This window comes from Rhopalosiphum maidis, chromosome 2 (assembly GCF_003676215.2).
Source record: "Rhopalosiphum maidis isolate BTI-1 chromosome 2, ASM367621v3, whole genome shotgun sequence".
Lineage (NCBI taxonomy): Eukaryota > Metazoa > Arthropoda > Insecta > Hemiptera > Aphididae > Rhopalosiphum > Rhopalosiphum maidis.
Genome location: NC_040878.1, coordinates 43,179,551 through 43,198,727, shown reverse-complemented (window position 1 = coordinate 43,198,727; position 19,177 = coordinate 43,179,551). Strand labels below are relative to the sequence as shown.

Below are 19,177 nucleotides of genomic sequence, written 5' to 3'. Positions count from 1 at the left end.
TTCTTCAGAGATAAAAATGTAAAGGATTGTTATTAAATTTAAATATTATATTTACTGCAATTATATAGGTATATTATATCATGTTTATCGTTTATCTAAACTTTCCAGTTTTCACACGGCTACACTAAATTATATAATAATTCACAAATTACAAAAATATTAAAGGTAGCCTTAGGATACCTAAGGTACAAACTACAAATAACTCGCAATATTAAAAACACAATACGGATTAAAATATAAGGCATATTGATAAACTAATTCAGAAAACAAATTAATTTTTGTATTACTCGTAAGTACTTCATATATTTGTTTTAAATATGTATTTATTTAAAAATTAAAAATTGTTTACATTCTATTAGATCTATTTAAATCATAAGATTTCATAATGTGGAACGGTATAACAATTGGTTATAGTTCAGCCGATGAGACTATAAATTTCGGTACTCGTGCTGTAGCTATTGGTGACAGCAGAATATTTGAAACAACCACTTTGGCCACAATAAAAAGAACATGTGATGAAAAATGTGTATCCAAAGAAGACCTAAAAATCAGTGCTATGTGTACACATGATTTAATGTACATTTCAGGAGGTCAATCTTTCACCTCATTTAATACCAGTGTTACAGAAATCAATCAGACATTTGGATTTCCAAATGAAATAGTGGATGCTAAAATATCAGATGATGGATGTTACTTAATTGTGTTACTATATGATTGGACTATATACTGTTGTTCATTTACAAATCCAAGGATTTTATTTATCAAGTACATATAAAAACTTCTATTCAAGTATATAAATTAAAAATTAATAATAAATAAACTAATAAATTTACATAAGCAAATTAATTTTAAAAATAATATATTTTCTTTTATTATTTAAATTGTTTACTTATGGTAATTAAATTAGAAGTTGATTGCTCAATATAAAAACAATAAAAAAAAACCTTAAATAATATATTATAATATCCACTAATGAGCAAACTTCAGTTTTCACAAACTAAACTTTTTTTCTCAACCTATTTAAACTTAAGTCTTACTCAAACTTAGGTACTTTCTTGTTATATGTGGCTATTATCTCGATTACCATAATATCTTTACAATATTCAATATCCATGTACCACGTATCTACTAAAAAATAATTATAGCTTCATAATTATTGAGAAGAATAGATATTATAATTATAATAAATTATTCATGTCTACAATTAAAATAAACTAAGATAAATATAAGGAAAAATCAAAATTGTAATTTTTCATAAGTTTATTAGTAGGATTTAGGACTTGTACTTAAAATTATCAAAATATGCTATCAAAATCATCAAAATATACTTAAAATTATGCAGCTAATATTTTATTTTGTTTTTGAAAACACATAAAGCATTTTTTATATATAATATATATTAAATCCAAATACATATATACAACTAATAATCATTTATAACTTTGATTAATGATATTAATATATGTATTTTAATATGTAATTTTAATTCTAGGAGAGTATCAAAAAATCCTCGTTGTTTGCCCTCAGAAATGGAATCACCTGTAGGTCTGTTTTTTTCTCATAAAGAAAATCATTTCTATATCACAGTTATTACATCATCTGGATTCATTAATAAGTAATAAATATATTGAAGAAATATTTTAAGTTTTTACATTTTTTTCATTGTCGTATTAAATAAATTATACATTTTAATTATTTTAAGATTTATTTGTGCCAATGTTATGGAATTATTGGAGAAATCTGTTATTGATAATGATTTTAAAAACATAGAAAATCTTATAACTTTGAAAACATTTGATATCCATGAAAATGTAAGTTAAAGTATTAAATATTGTATAACCATTTAATTATATTTTATTTTAACTATTAATAGGTAAAAACGGTGTGTGAGATGTATGATAATATTTTAATTGCTGGTGACAGCATTTGTTTGTATGAGGGAGAAAACATGAGATCTAAGGAATTTTTATTTCCAAACAACTGTAAAATTAAAAAACTGGTTTTCACTCAAGATAAAAGGTAATTTATTAATTTTAGTTCTCTTACAATTTACTATTTCTTTTCTAATCTCCATTGACATCATAGTTAAATTTTTGATTATACACAAGTATAAGTATGGTTTATATATAAACTAATTCAACAATTTTAAAATTATAATATCATTGTGCTTACAATTAAACTATATCATTACAGTTTCATAATTTGTCTTACTGATTCAAAAACCATGTTATTGGTATGTGCATTTTCATTTTTACCAGTTAAAGAATGGAACAAGGTGCCAATTAGTGATTTTACTGTGATGGAAGAAATGGGTATTACAAGTGTTCTTTTATTAACTGACGAAATAAAGCCTTCATTGATGCTAGTTTCAATGCCAGGTAATTAAATTTTAATTAATAATTTTTATAAATAAGTATTTTTCAAAAAAGTTTTTGGATTAAATATTTCTTTTTTTCTTAAAAGATTTTGAAAATGTGAAAAATTTTGGTTTTAGATTGTTACTTATAAAGTTTTTAAGTGTTGTAAAATTTTACTGAATTTATTCATAATAAAATGCCCCTACCATAATAGTTGCAAATAAATGATGATTTTCAAAATTGCTATAAACATATTTATCTTTATTGAAGTCTCGTAGTAATCTAGCAATAGACATTATTCCTTGATCTTTTTTCTCTCCAATTTCAACTATGCAGACAATTTTGTATCTGAAACAAAAACTAAAATTTATAGTTTTGATATTTAACTTACTTTTATTTTAGTTCTTTTTTCTTTGCTATATTTAAAAAAATTCTTAAACTTAATAGATTTCTTTTAGTAATAAATTTATTTATATATGTCACTACAAATGTCCGCAATTGGTGAGTGCTGACAGTCACCGGTTAATGTCGTCATACACCAAAATCATTGGTGAATGTTGGCATATTGATTAAATTTGTACTGTTTGTAAACATTTACTAGCGAATATCGACATTTATATAATGGTGAATGTTGGTAATGCCGATATTATTATCTAAAATTCTAGTACCTACCTATACACCATGTAATTGCAAAACAATGTACACCACAAAAAAGTATGGTTGTAGAAATATTGGTATTTTATGCAGTTCAAAATGTCATGACAGTTTGTCATGTTGCAATAAGTAGAACAATTTTTGCTGTTGTTTTAAAATAATATTTTTTGTATGGCAAAATAATCATAATTTAAATTAATAATACTGGTATAATATTGTTCAATAATAATAATCATAATTAATGAAAGTAATTGTTAATATTTATAACTAAACATTTGATTTTTATTTTATATTATTGTCTATATCTATAGTACTATACTAAAATATTATGTGCGAATACGTAACCTATGTCAACATTAACCCAAACCATGTTATGTATATCAACATTTACCAAAATCCTAATGTAAATGTCAACATCCATTAGTATATGTTTATATTATTTTAATTTTTCAACATTCACCAATTTAATAGGTGTATGTTGACATTCACTAGGTAATTGTCAGCACTCACTAATTGTGGACATACACAGTAACATATTTACCACATATCTAGAATATATTTGGTTGGCGTAAAAGAACTTAATAAAGCCACACGTTTGTTCAAAATGAGTAAACATTGAAAAGATGAGTTAAAATATAATTTAATAATATAATAATATTATTAATATAATAATAATATAATTTTAATTATAGTTGTTAGAAATTATATTAACAATATCTATATAATCTACTGTTGTGTATAGTTTACTCAATCAATAAATCGACTAGTGTTATTGAATAAACATTTTGTAATTAGGTACCATAGTAACAATAATATAATAATTTCCTTTCTTGAAAAAATTATTGGTACACTCACATCAAAAGGAAAATGTCATAAAGAAATCTTCCTAATTAATAAATGTCTAATTTAGTATTTATTATACCTATTTACATATTCACAATCTGAGCTTGAAAAATCATCTAATAGTTCTTATTGGTTAGATTGGGTTAATAAAGATTTTTTAAATAATTAGGCAAGTTAGGAGAATTCAATCATTTCAATCAAAGTTAGTTAATGTAGTATAGATTATGTAATATAAAAATATTTTGAACACATTTTTATTAAAACAATAATTACACTCAAGTTCATAGGTACTTATTTAAGGAAGTTATTTAAATTAAATATGAAGATCTATGTAAACAATAAAAAATTTGATCGCACAATTTTACAAGCACAAATAAGTAATAATTACTGAAATTAACTTAGTAAAATATGTATTTGCGTAAAATATATTTAATTAAATCTTTATATTATCTAATCTAATACCTAAAATTAATTAGTCATTGGTGATGCCATTATTATTATAATATATCTATAATACTTAAATATGTATATATTTTTTTGATTAAATAATTTTACCTTTCAAAATCCAAGTCATAAATACCATCTCTTATACTTAGTGACATATTTGCAGCAATTCTTGTTGCGTCATCTGGATTATATCTAGTTTCATTATTCAAATGTTTCATTGTTTCATTTTTTATTACGATTAAAGCTTTGTTTTCATTGAATGTATTTTTTGATTCCAATCTGTATGTATTCTGATATTTAACAAGTTTATCTTGTGAAGGTAATTCATTCTCAGTTTTGTTAGTTAATACATCATATACATCTTTTATTAATGTATCCATGTTTAAATGTTCCTTAATGTTATAATATTATTTGGATATTGAAGTAATATAAGTATTGATCTAACATGTACACATATATATGTTTTTTAACAAAACTTCAATGTATAGAAACAATAAAATAAGTTAACATTAATATTGTACAAATATCTGATATCTGGCAAAAATATTTAAAAGATTTTATGTTTTAACAAATTGAAAAATAATATTGGTAAAAATAATCTTGTTTGAATGTCGCTAATAGAAAAAATATAACTAAATAATTGTTAGAATTTCATTAATATAATAATTGTTTGTAAAAAAAATTTAATTTTAATATAACTTTATTTAACTTTAAAACATCTTTTTAAGTTAAACAATATTGAAGTTTAAAATACAAGTGGTTTTATTTTGTTAACAAGATAACAAGTGCAATTGTTTTAAAATATTAAAAGTAATATTTTTATTTCAAAATAGGCTCATGTCGTTGTTAATAACAAATTTTCATGTAAATTAATAAATTAATATCTATAGTTAGGTAGGTATGACCATAAAAACATTCAAGTATTTTATGCCTATTATAATTGTTTCTTAAAACTGTTTATGATATCAAATGTTTTCACCACGATCAAAAATAAAATTCATGATTAAAATCACCATAATATTACCTATAATTATTACTTTTTAGTTTTATAATATTTTATCTAAATACATTATATTGATTGCAATTTTGTATCTAGTTGAAATTAAAAAACAAACAAAAATATGGAATGTAAAAATTGTAATTAATTACTACAAATTTAATAGAATAAACTTAGATACCCTGGGCTGTTTTCTTATTTTAAAACCACAAATGCAAATAGAATGAAATATGTATTTTTTTAAAAGAAAAACTGGTAATTTTAAGAGGAATTAATCTATTGAAAGTTTTAATTTAAAACCTATAAATCTTAGTTTAACAATAAAATATGTGTTTGTTTAAAATAGATTTTAGTGTAACATTCAAGCTTCCAACATCATCATTAACATATCTTATTGATTATCCAAGCACATCTGATGGTCTGTTGTATTTGGAAGCACACGGAGACGAAGATATTAACACATTACATGTAAAACTTATATCTGAAGGTCAACCTGACTTACGATTGGCACGAATGTTAAGGCGAGGTAAATACGATGAAGCTCGGAATTTTGCAGCTGCTTTTAATCTTGATCCAGAAACAGTATATAAAGAACAAGTTAAAGGACTTATGGGAAAATTAGATGTATGGCAACCTGGAAACAAAGGCATCCAAGAAACATTTGATGAAATGATGGATTACTTAAATAAAATTAAAGTAAATGATTGAATTATACCTTTCCAAAATAATTTCATTACTAATTCAAAGGTAATTGTTTTGTTTAGGATGATACATTTGTTGGTAATTGTGCTCTCAATATAATTGTACCTAGTTTTACGCTATGTAGAAAACTTTTAAGGTATGCATTATTAAGAGTAAAGTCCTCATCACAAGGATTAGAAAATAAGTTAACATTTTTACTTGATCAATTACAAAGTACACTTCACAAATTGGATACTTTTTGTCTTTTGCATGATGTATCTGACTGGTCTATTGAAAATACAGAACTATGGCTTTCTTTTTGTAAACAAAATGTGAACGACATTTGTTTGGACCTTATACAAAAAGTAAATATTTATAAATTATTTATTATAATATAATGTACACCTAATTAAGCTAATTTAGTTTATGTTAATAAAACTTAAAATATGTAAAATTAATATTTTTAAATTAAACAATATATTAAATTGTATGTAAATAATAATAATTAACTTTTGTATTTTATATAACTTTAAACTTTTAGAGTGATAGTTTTTATTTTGTTTGGAATCTAAAATTAAAATTATAAATTTAATTAGTTTATTTGTTTTTGTTTTTGGTTTTTTAGAATCAGTTAAGTGATGCATTAACAGTTTGGAGTCGTCATATTGCAGAAATTAAAAGTTGCATTAACGATGAATTTATTAATGAATATTTTTCAAGTACACCATTTTCTGTAGATATTTATGATTTAAAATTATGGGTCAAGAATTTTGCTTCTACAACTCTTTTCATGTTCTACGATGAAACAGTAGCTTCCATGGTTTCTTACATAGAAAGTAAAGTTAGGTATGTATAAATTACTAAAACTACCTAATTGGATTTAAATTTTGAATTTAATTATTTTTACATTTTATTTTAACATTTTTTTCAGATGGAATGAATTATACTTACATTTGGATTGGATCAATCCTAGTTTAGAAATTTGTCGCTATTTTTTAAATATCATCAATCAAATTGTTTCATCTCCTTTGTGTTTAAGTATTTCACGACCAACCGAACCTCAAATGAAATTAATATTATTGATAAAATACTTAACTGAATTAAAGGAGTTGAATGATAATTTTGGTGTTAAGATTACTTTAGATGATTATGAATTATCGCATGAAGACCAAAATTATTCAGAATTATCATTTTTAATTTTGGATCAAATACAAATGAATACATTCTCTGATTTTATTACAACATTTTGGTCAACATTTACACTACAGCGATTCTTAAATTCTGATGAAATTTTAGCTGCTTATATTAAAGTAAAAATAAATAAATTTTTTAAATAATTAATATTCAATTCAAACTTATTAAGCTGTATTAATTTTTAATTTATATTATAGAATATTGTTAGTCAAGTTGATTGTTGGTGGTCATGGGAAGAAAAAGCAACTATGATACTTAATTTTATTTCTAACAAAGAGGTAATATTCATTAAGAAAAATATAAAATATATATTATTTCAAATTATTTTTACAGACCAAATCTGATTCAGCCTTGAGCATTTTAAAAGCTGCTAGTATACCTTGGTCCGAACTTATGGTAAAACTTTGTGATGAAACACTTCATACTGATTTGAATACAGCGACTATTAAAGATATAGTAGAAGTAAAAAGCTTACTTACCAGTAAATTGATATTAAAGAGTTATAATCTTTCATTTACAAATATTACTCCAAGTATAGTAAGTATTTAAACATCTGATAATTTTTGTTCAAAATTTGATTATTACTCTTTGCTAATGTTAGATAATTATTGCGGTTCAAAATATTTGTTCCCAAAATCGCTCAACTGTACTAGAAGACATAATTAAATTGGTTAGTACGCAATCTGTCACAGTTCAACGAGAAGCATATGAGATTTATTTACAGTATTTGATTGAATCTGGGTATGTAAATGTATTATTATAGTTCTTAATTTATTATTACAGTACTAGCAATTTAGGTTATTTTCTTAAAACACAAACAAAGAATCATAGCTTATATATTATAACGGCATATTTAAATTTAATTATAGGCAAAATTAGCATCAAATTATTGCCTAAGTTGTAATCCTTATAATTTCTTCTTATTAATCTATATGGATACATATCTCTTACATCTTTTTACTAAATTGGTGTATTTGCAAATGGCTTGCAATTAATGTAAATTTACATCAATATTTATATCTATAATATTCTTTATGATTTACCAGACATACCTATCACTATTTTTATTTTTATTATATATTTATCTAAATTTTGACTATGGAATGTTTTAATGTACTTAAGGTTCATATTTTCAATTATTTTGGTTGATAAGTATAAAATCAGTTTAAAAATGTACAGGATGGTTCTCATTTGTAAAAACAAGTTGGTATTGCCATAGGAAACTCCTTTAATGGTACAACAAATATAAGCATTTGCCAAAATTGATAAATAGTTTTGCTGTATACTCATTCTTGCCTCTTGGTTAATTGTATATCTTATTGAAAATAACATTTTTGTGACTTATTATCAGATATATTTTTGGGGGAAGTTCCCTCAAGCCACCATCTAGTTGTACCTATGAATTTAATTATACATTTAATTGATTTTAAATATAGTAAGACAGTTGACCTCTAACGTTGCCAGAGATATAATAGTCGATTATAGCAAATTTTAATATTATTTTTAGCTTTGATATGTTTTAGAATCTTGATAATTTTTTGAAAATGTTTTACACTGAATGGTTTGGCATGGTTCTGACTTTTTTCTACTCTGTGATAGATGTGGAAATTAATTTTTATTATTATTATTTCTATTATTACTTTTAAAACCATTTTAAAATTTAATTTTTATTCATATAGTCTTACCGATAAAGCAATAGAATCATTAACAAACCCTCAGATAATTCCTAGTTCAATGGTACAAAGAATATGTATAACAATTTGGATTACATATAACAGTTTGAGAAAACATTCAATCTTTGTTGAAGAAGCATCTAAATATTTTATTTTACTGAAATTTTTGGCTAAAAGTCAATGCATAGATATTCGTCAAGAGTGTCAACATAGTGTTAATGGCTTAATTAATATTTATTGTTTAAAGGTTTGTTTGTTTAACTGTTGAAAATACTAGAATTTAGAATTTATGTTTTATTGTGGTTTTTATTATAGAATGAGTTTAAAATTGAATGTGATTTATCAGAATACTCTAATGAAGAAAAGCTTATAAAAAAATGTGTTAATTCAATCCTAAAAGGTAATTTAAACATTTCAATCAACATATTTTGTGCATTAATTAAATTTTAATATTTTTCAATAAATTGATTAGATGAATGTTTCAATAATATGAAGACTTCTATTATACAAGCAAAATTATCAAGATTATCAAATTTATTATTCCAGTCTTTTGAAAATGTTGTGGTTCAGTTTGTTAAAGAGTCTGCTTTACAAATGAATAATGAAAATATATGTATATTTGGTCAATTTATAAACTCTTTTGGAGATGTTAGCCCTCAGCTTGCAACTAAATTATTAGAACTAGGAGAACTTTTAGTGTCTACTTATGATCCAGTGTCTCAAGCTGCATTTAAAATTCCTCTTTGGACATTGATTCGAAGAATTACACAATTAGTTACTGTTAACAGTGAATCAAGTAATATTGTTTCTTTTTTTATTTATGTTCTAGTAAAATTAAACATTTTATTTTTCTATTTTAGGTTTATTAACTAGAGCTGTTGAATTGAGTCAGTGGGTTGAACCATTTTATTTAACATGTGGAGATGTGGTGAATAGTGATAATATAGAGCTTGGGTTAGCATATTCTTGGAGAAATGGAATTATTGACAAAAACTCTATACATATAGAATTTTTTGAACAATTTAAACTTTATAGTTCATTTTTAAGTAATATTTAGTTAATTATGTAATATCAAAACCACTAATAATTTTAATAATTTTTCTTCTAGATTTTTATAATCCTAAATCTTCATTATACTGTTACAAGAAAATAGATGTTAAAGATTCATATGATACCATTGTAAGTAGAAATAATTATGTTTTTAAAAATATTTAATTTTTAATTAAAATATTTTAGCCAACACCAGATATAATAATGTCTTCGTTAGAATATTTCCAAGGTCAGAATCTTATTGGTCTTCACATAACTGTAACACAAATAATGTGTTTATATCGTGCTATTCTTCAAAATCAACAAACATTGGTCAGTTCTAATTGTATTATAAAGAAAAACAATTTTTTCTATAATAGATAGTTATTTATTAAATAAACGTGTATTTTAATATTTCAGGAATCCGAGTTAACTAAAAAAGGAAATAATTTAATAAAAAGTAATGTCAGACAAATATTAAAAAGTGTTACTTATTCTCGAAACTTAGATATGGACCTAGGTTTAGGTCTTTTAAATACTCTCAAACCACATGACGCTTTCAATTGGCTCGAAGATGCTTTAAATAAGTATACAATACAACTATAAAGTTAAGCAATTTTAATGGTTATATACTTTTTTAATTATGTTTATTGTTTAATCTATAGTGTGGGAATGAACTATCAAAAATTAACAAATATTACAGATTTGGGATTAGTTTACTTACGATTAAATATTGATACTGCTGGTGATTTGTATGAAACACTTAAATCAACAAAAAACAAGTGTATTTGGGGTAAAAAATTGATGAAGTATGGATTTGCATTTAAAGGTATTAATTTATGTTTAATAAATTAATAAATTATATTGAGTTAAAAAAATGGATATATTATGTATATTGCTATATATATATATTTTATAATTTTAGATGCATTTTATAATTCAGAATTAGATCAACGACATTTATTACAGAAAATGATAAGATCTCCAATTATTACATTAAATGTATTAGTAGATTATTGTAATGATACACATTTTGATTTACAACAGACAGCCAAATTATTTTTAGAAAGTTGCTTAATTCAATGGGAACCTTATACACCTGGGGAAAATGAAGAGAAGACATTTGGTGAATAATTAACCTAATTTTTAAATAGTCAATCAGTAAAATAAAATAATTGTTATTTTACATAAATTCTAGATTGGATAGCTAAAATAATTGAAGACAAAGATGCCCTATTAAAAAAATGTGAAGACATTTTCTGTGTTATTACAGACAAAACTGATATTTTAGATTTTCTTTGGAATCATGTTTGGGAACAAGTAAGGCAACAATGCATTGCACTTTTACTTTTAGTTTGAAAACTAATTAATATTTTAAATTAATTTTTAATTAATATTTGTTTTCTAGGTGAATATTTATTATTATGAAGTATTTTTAGTAATAATGGGTTTGATTGAAAAATATGATGTAAATGCAATTTTAAAATTTCATGTTCAAAAAGAAATTTTATTATTTTTAATGCAATATAAACGAGTAAGTTTACCTGAAGAACATGAGCAAGAAATATGGTTTGCCATGTTCCAGGAATCACAATCATTACCTCCTATTTCTAAATATCGTTTACCCTATGTTCCACTTGCAAATAAAAAAAAAAAAAAATTTGGACATCGTGAAATTCATGTTTGGAAAATCATAAAACCAGAATTGACATTTTTCACATATAATAAATGGTTTTCAATAATTGAAGCAATTGAAATGGATAAGGACACATTATGTATTTTAACTGTAAAGAATATGGTAAGAATTGTTGAATGCACAGTGATTCACAGACTGACTAAGTGATTAATATTTTAGGTTAATGAAGTAGCTACCAAGGATAAGAATGTTGAATGGTACTTACATATGCGCTTGGAATCATTACTTAAAGATATTCAAGAAGTATTGAGCAATGTAAAGAATTTAGAAATAGTTGCTGCCTCCCTTTATTTTGTTGTCAATAGTTTACCTTTAGGTATTATTTATATTTATATTTTTAAATTTCAATGAATAATAGCTTTTGTTTAATTATGCTGTTATATAAATATTATTTATTTGATTTTTTTTGTTTAGGTGCTGATCAGTTAGCAGCAGCAAAAATTAGTCATTCACAAGCTCAAGAATGGGTTAAATTAGAAAATTCGGAAAATGCCAAGTCTGGTATTACAAAAGTATGTATTTGTATTAATATATTTATATATTTGAATTAAATTTAATTAAAGTGTTTTTTTTTTTTGTCAAGGTTGTTACAAAATATGTATTAATTACCACTAAACATATATTACACATGTATGGATTTGGCAAACCAAATTATTTACAATTAGCATTGCAACCTAATGAATTAATTAGAGAATTATACAATGATCCAATAATACTTAAAAGACATACAGGTGAAATAAAATTGTTCCCAGGTAAGTTTTAATGTCATATTAAAGTTTTGGTATTAATATATAAATTATTATTATATTATACTTTTTAGACATTAATGGTGCAGTAGATGCAATTGTTGAAGTTCATGGTAAAGGAGACTTGGCGCTTAAAGTAGACCTTCTAAAAGAGTGGTTACAACCTTCTTCATTGGGATCAATGGGATCTCCTGATAAAAGTTTAATGTCTACAACTAATTCATTTTGTGTAGCTCAAGAAAATTTAACAATCAGTGAAGGTGTATTAAGGTGATAATTATTATTTGAATTTGTTTGACCCTGGTTAAATACAGCTTAAAACTGAGCGGTGTTATTATTTGGTATTATTAAATTATTGTGTTTAGAGCATGTTATCTATTAGAAAATGATACACCAGCGTATAATTTGCATAATTTCCTTATATGCCAAGCTTATAATGAAGATGACAGTGATTCTATGTGTCCGACAAGTGTGCGACTAAGAGCATTGCAATGTCTGTGTTTAGTGACAACAAAAAATATTGAAGAAATTACTTGCCGTTCAAAAGAGATGATGAAGTAAGAATAATATTCATAATATTCACTATTCTACATTTTTATATTTACTTTATGTATATTGTAGTTAAATAACCAATTTACTTTACTTATTTTAATATTAGAAATAATTTGGTTGAGCTATCAATTATTACTGAATTGGAAACTCTTGGAATCAATTTTTCCCCAGCAAGATATCGAGGATGTGATAAATCCAAACTAGTCCAATCGTTGATGGCAAGAAGATCGTTGAGTTCGACTAAATTAGCTTCACATTTATGTGTCTTATATTCAGATGCCATGAATCCCAGTATATGGGATTTATTACTTACTAGATTAATTAATTTTACAATGATTAATGAATTGGAAAAAGTACTAATTCATTTGATGGATAAATGGCATAAATTGACATTTGACATTGTAGAAAAAGCCTGGAATATTTTTCTCAAGTCATCATTCAACAGTGGTATTAATACATTAATTTTTTCAATTAAATAGTAATAGTGATGTTATAAACTGATAGTAAAATAAAAATTTTTTTTTATCAATATTAATACAGTAATAAATTTACTTTTAAATTAATTTAAACATATTAATTTGTGGTTAGTTTAATTTAAAAGTTTAGCATAGTGGTTCTCAACATTTTTACGTTCACAGCATATCTCTTATAACCATACGTTTTGATGAAACACTATAATAATAAAGTAATAAAAATGTTAATAGAAATTTCTATTTTTAACACTTAATAATACTATACACTTATGTGCCGTGGAACACCAGTTGAGAAACACTGGTTTAGCGTTTAATTTCAAATTAAAAATTGTAAATTCAATTTATCTAAAAAATATAGTACTTGTAACATCACTAATTAAAAAAAAAATAAACACATTTTTTTTTTTCTTTAGCTAAAGATTCTTATGAAGTTATACATTGTGTCAAATTGGCGTTCAGTTGTCCAGTCATAGATAGTATTGATCTACAATCAATTATTGAACATTGTGAGCGTTTTCAACTTGATCAATATGTGCAAAAATTGAAGTGTCTGAGTTAAGATTTTTTAAATTAGATATGTAAATAAGCAATTATTAGTTTTATTTTTATATTAATACAAAATTGTCTAACTATAATTTTTTTAACAGAACTATACCTTAAAACAATATATACAAAACGTGATAATTAATAACAATATATGCAATGATTATCTCATTTATTCTTCAAAAACCCTTTTTAATTCTGCTTCTTTTCGTTCTTGGAAAATTCTTTTTAGTTCCGCAATTTTTTGTTGAGGTTCTGGTCTTTCCGGTGGAAACATCTCTCTTTTGAATTTTATTACTTTATCTTCATAATTTTCAGGTAAGTTGAAGTAATGGAATAAGATAACAGGAAATGCCATATAAATACCCATTCGTAAAACCTCTAACTGCCACTTAGCCATATCTAGGTAAAAATTAAACATAAATAATTTAACATAATTATCGTCTATTAAAAAACACAAAAAAGTTAAAAATACTTAAGTATAACATTTGTTTAGATAATTTAAGTGTTATGTTAGATTGGGAGTATCAACATTCCAACATATACCCAGCATTTGTATATAGGTGGTATTTAGAGCTTGAGCAACTGCTATGATTAATTTTATGTTTATTGATGATAAATGTAATGTATAATTTTATAATATACTAATACAATTTATACTCTGTATACAAGTGCCCAGAAAGAAAATAAATTAATTCTGCATGCCTGGCTATTGATACTGGTTCCACAATAGCAGGACATGTTCTTGAAACAGCAGGTAATAAATAATTACTTTTTGAATTTTAAGTATAAATATATATTAGTATATTGATTTATGTTTTTTAAACTATTAGACTACTTGTATAGTTAAAATTTGAAAATAAACCTTTTTAAATTATTAGTTATTTAAATAATTTCATAATATAAGTATAATAATTTAAATGAAAAGTTTAATTTAGGAATACTTTTTTACAATTAATCGATCATCTTACCTTTATTTTGAGTTGATAGTCAGTATAGATTAAACAGTTAATTATTGAACAGAATAAACAGCTAAAAAATAATCTAAAAAAACAATTTGTATCTTATATTTATGAATAAAATTTTTATTGTATTTGTTGTTTTTTTTTTTTTATCACATTTATATATAGATAATGATACAAGATAATGTCGATAACAAGGTAAATTATCTTTAATCGTGGTAGAAACCTCAGATAATCTACAATGCAACCAACTACTGAATCATCACTTACTATCGTTATATTAAAAATTAAATATAATTATTATAATTAGTAAATAAAACCAATAATGATACCCTTAAACTTGGGATTAAAACTAATTATTTAATCGTTTATTAAAATGTTTAAATTAATTTTTTAACTTTTAAATAATTTTTTTTAATATTTTTTATTATTTTGCTGTCAATGTTTATGGAAGTTATTGGTAACACTACTGTCGATTTGGTGTGACAATCAACATAACCTCAAATTTGAAAATGTTTTATACTCTTTTACTCTTCGGAATTTGATTTCGTATGGTGTAAGTTTCTTTTCTCTAGTTCTTGACTAGATAGCTTTTAATTTTACGTTAAAACTTTGGATATTTATTGAACGTAAGTAAATTGTAGTAGACCTTAGGTCCATTTTGTTAAATTTACTTAAGATTTGTTGTCATTCGGTATTTTAATTTGGATATTATGAATTTTTAATGTAGTTATACATTGGCCATGTGGCATTGTTATTCTTCAAAATATTAATACTTCTTTTAAAAATGCTTATTATTTTTTGATTTAGTAAAAAATGGCTCCAAGGAAAGGAAAAGTACAAAAAGAAGAACCAGTAATCCAACTGGGACCACAAATTCAAGAAGGAGAATTGGTTTATGGTGTTGCTCACATTTTTGCTAGCTTCAATGATACATTTGTACATGTAACAGATTTATCTGGAAGGTAAATATTGATTGATGGTAAAATTGTTAAATTCATAGAACTTGAATTATAACCACATAGGTGCCCAATACATTTCAAAGAAACCTTGAAAATCAAAATGTTGCAAGAGCCTCCTTTTAGTAAAATTAAATTACTAAAACTAAATACATAGTTTTTTGTATATTGTTATGACATCTGTATTATTTTAACATTTATATAATTATTTCTAGTTTTTTTACCATAGTATAGTAAAAATATTTTCTACGGTATTTAACCTAATATTAAATTAGTTATCTGGTTTAGTATTGCATGATAGTATACAAACACAGTCAAGCCACAGTAACTAAAAAAACTTGACAACTCAAATTTTTTTATTTCTATAGAAATAAAAATTTGTGTTAGAATCTCATTGGTTTTTAATTTCCTTTCAACTTTGAGTTGTTGCGTCTTGATTGTATATAGTCGTTTTTTTTTTCTTGTAGATTAAAAATATTTCTTCGTCTAAATTATTTAATCCCATTTTTTAAGATGAATTTCTTCTCTATTATTGTTAAAACTAGACTTAAAACATTCATATTACTGTACCAAGAAAAAGCATTTTTTTTTTATCAAATTAAGTAATTATACTTTTTTTTTCAGAGAAACAATTGCTAGAGTTACTGGTGGAATGAAAGTAAAAGCTGACAGAGATGAGGCTTCTCCTTATGCTGCTATGTTGGCTGCCCAAGTATGTTTTTTTAATTGTTAATAATAATTATCAACTGACATAAAAATAGCTATTTTATTCAATAAATTATACTTGCCACTTCTTCTAAATTTAAATAAGACTTGTATTAAGAAAATTTAATAAATTATTTTTTTGTTTTCTTATTCTGTTTGAAGCATAACAGATTTATGTTTAGTTATAGATAGGTACCAATTTTGTGTTATGTATACCGTTACCTTAATATTTAATTAAATTATTCTGTTATCAAAAGGTTTAAGATCATTGTCTGCTTGTGTTAGCTTTATTACAATACTTTAAATTTTTTATAATTTTACTCATATCTTGCACGTAATTTAAATTTTTCTAAAAAGGCTAACACAGAAGTATAGATATTAATCAAACTTTAAGTTTTATGATATATTGCCTTCTCTTTAAATTAAAAAAATACACATTATTGAGTCTCTATGCTAGTTTACTATGTTATGTGTGGTAAAAAGAATAATATATAAAACAATAAATACGCTGAAATCTTAAGTTAAATTTTTAACTTAAGTTTCTTTTAGTTAAGTTTTTTTTTTTGTTTATACTTAATTATCTTTATTAATGATTAAATAAAAAATATTATAAATTAATTTAAGTGGTTGTTGGACAAGTTTTGTCACAAATTTGATTATTTTAAAAGCAATCTAAGTATAATTTATTATATAAAACTTTGTATACTTTATATTCATTGTACATTTTCTTTCCATAAATATATATTGCACATTTTTAATTTTATATAGTTGAAATAGGTTGAATTCAATTATATACTATTGATATTTTAAAATATTAAATTTGCATAGTCCATTTTATTAATGTTAGACAATTAAACTTCCATAATATTTTATAATTTTTTGTGGATAATGGACAATAATAATTTGTATTACATAACATCAATGCTGTCAATAAAAAATAATAACTAATAAATAATTTGACTGGATATTTATAAAATTTAAAATTCCATACTAAACTAAAATAAATTCTACAAACATTTTAAATTTGTTTGTATATTGAAATTTAAATGCAGTTTTAATACATTTTTTAATAAAAAGATGTCATGCATTCAATATTGCTAATTAATAAAGTATTAATTCTGTATATTTTTATAATTTAAACTACCTTTTTTTTTTTATCTAACACTAACCTTAAATAATGGTTTTCAAACTATTATTAGTTGCATTGTTATGACTTATAAGTAGAGCTTGGATTTTTATATTTTTAATGAGAGTTTGCAGCTCCAATTTGATAAGCTTTCTCGACTATTTATTTTTTTATGAACTGAATGCAAACATTTTTAGGACATAAAAGCATATTTAGGGTTAAAGAATATTTTTATCTCATATTTTGAGAGTACATCGTCATATTGGGGTGTGAATTGAATATTTTATAATAAAAATATTTTTGACTTCAGTCAATTTCTACCCTTATATAAAATGAGTTTTAATTTCTATAATTATTTAAAACATATTGTTTTTGAATTTATAAATCTGAATTTTAGGTATGTAACTATACGGTATAACAGCACCTGTAAAATATAATTAAACCATATACTCCAATATATAACCATAGTATACTCGTAGATTAAATATGTTTGTTTGAATAATTGTTATGAAATTGTTTTCCGAATATAATAATATTTATGGATATAAAATATTAAAGTTTATATCCAGTCTCTAAATAATCATCGCAACTTTTATTTATTTATTAATTTTTTTTAAGCTCTGTGATAGTTAATCTTAGAAAAATAAAAAATCTTTTATATTCATATAAGTATAATAACTTCAATTTTAGCAATATATTTGTGATATGTGTTTTTCTTAATATCTGAACTAACAAATAAAATCTGCTGGTTTCTAGAATCTGTAATCAGATGTAAAATATTTCTGTTATCATTTTATATTTTTAATTATGTGAGATTTAGCTTTTAAAAAATAAATTTATACATTGATTATCAATATCTAAATTTTCTAGAACAAGTTTGTAGTATTGAGTTGGTATTTGTAATATTCAAGGTCCCTGATACAAAAATACATATTCATTTTTAGTAGCTTAATATTATATTTTCTTGTATGTCACAAATTAATTTATGATTTATTTTAATTTTAGGACGTTGCAGAAAAATGTAAACTATTGGGTATCACAGCTTTGCATATTAAATTGAGGGCTACTGGTGGAAACAAGACAAAAACACCTGGTCCAGGAGCACAATCTGCATTACGTGCTCTAGCTCGTTCAAGTATGAAAATCGGCAGAATTGAAGATGTAACACCAATTCCCTCAGATTCTACACGTAGGAAGGGTGGTCGCAGAGGTAGACGTTTGTAATTTACCAATTTACATTTGTATTACATGTTGTGTATACCACAAATATTAAATTGGATGTCTCTTTATACAAAGACTTATTTCTTCTTTATAATTACTTAATTCCAAATGATTTCCTAATATTTCCTTAATTTTGTTATTAGTATATTATGTTACTATAATTAAGGGGTTAACTATTCAAAAAGTTATATCAAGACAAGTTTAAAATATTCTATATTATCTCATAATTTTTTTAAGGATCAGTCTTTTACTGTAGTATTTTTTTTTAAAAAAAGTAATAATTTTTAAATTAGATTGATTTTGTTACAATTAACTGAAG

At 23.7% G+C, this 19,177-nt stretch overlaps 4 protein-coding genes across 4 annotated transcripts; 2 read left to right on the top strand and 2 right to left on the bottom strand.

Annotated features, from left to right (window-relative positions):
• The first annotated feature begins 39 nt into the window (after positions 1-39).
• Positions 40-14,023, top strand: LOC113554762. The gene is made up of 31 exons (XM_026958736.1): positions 40-289; positions 360-765; positions 1,493-1,615; positions 1,703-1,811; positions 1,874-2,019; positions 2,194-2,378; positions 5,645-5,994; positions 6,063-6,344; positions 6,605-6,825; positions 6,911-7,289; positions 7,371-7,451; positions 7,507-7,710; positions 7,775-7,914; positions 8,853-9,093; positions 9,162-9,246; positions 9,319-9,642; positions 9,707-9,892; positions 9,955-10,025; positions 10,083-10,208; positions 10,296-10,462; positions 10,541-10,704; positions 10,801-11,001; positions 11,074-11,195; positions 11,284-11,673; positions 11,731-11,887; positions 11,986-12,083; positions 12,155-12,323; positions 12,392-12,587; positions 12,683-12,874; positions 12,976-13,316; positions 13,756-14,023. The coding sequence occupies exons 2-31, from the start codon at positions 386-388 to the stop codon at positions 13,899-13,901; spliced, it is 5,976 nt and encodes a 1,991-aa protein (XP_026814537.1). The 5' UTR covers positions 40-289; positions 360-385; the 3' UTR covers positions 13,902-14,023.
• Positions 2,456-4,689, bottom strand: LOC113554765 (tctex1 domain-containing protein 2-like). The gene is made up of 2 exons (XM_026958739.1): positions 4,410-4,689; positions 2,456-2,705 (listed from the first exon to the last, which is right to left on the bottom strand). Exons 1-2 carry the CDS (start codon positions 4,679-4,681, stop codon positions 2,540-2,542), a joined length of 438 nt encoding a protein of 145 aa, XP_026814540.1. The 5' UTR covers positions 4,682-4,689; the 3' UTR covers positions 2,456-2,539.
• On the bottom strand, positions 13,926-14,985 carry LOC113554766 (protein PET100 homolog, mitochondrial). The gene is made up of 2 exons (XM_026958741.1): positions 14,857-14,985; positions 13,926-14,287 (listed from the first exon to the last, which is right to left on the bottom strand). The coding sequence occupies exon 2, from the start codon at positions 14,283-14,285 to the stop codon at positions 14,058-14,060; it is 228 nt and encodes a 75-aa protein (XP_026814542.1). The 5' UTR covers positions 14,286-14,287; positions 14,857-14,985; the 3' UTR covers positions 13,926-14,057.
• A 355-nt stretch (positions 14,986-15,340) lies between these two features.
• LOC113554764 (40S ribosomal protein S14a) lies at positions 15,341-18,934 on the top strand. The gene is made up of 4 exons (XM_026958738.1): positions 15,341-15,476; positions 15,658-15,812; positions 16,431-16,518; positions 18,643-18,934. The coding sequence occupies exons 2-4, from the start codon at positions 15,664-15,666 to the stop codon at positions 18,859-18,861; spliced, it is 456 nt and encodes a 151-aa protein (XP_026814539.1). The 5' UTR covers positions 15,341-15,476; positions 15,658-15,663; the 3' UTR covers positions 18,862-18,934.
• Positions 18,935-19,177: the final 243 nt, after the last annotated feature.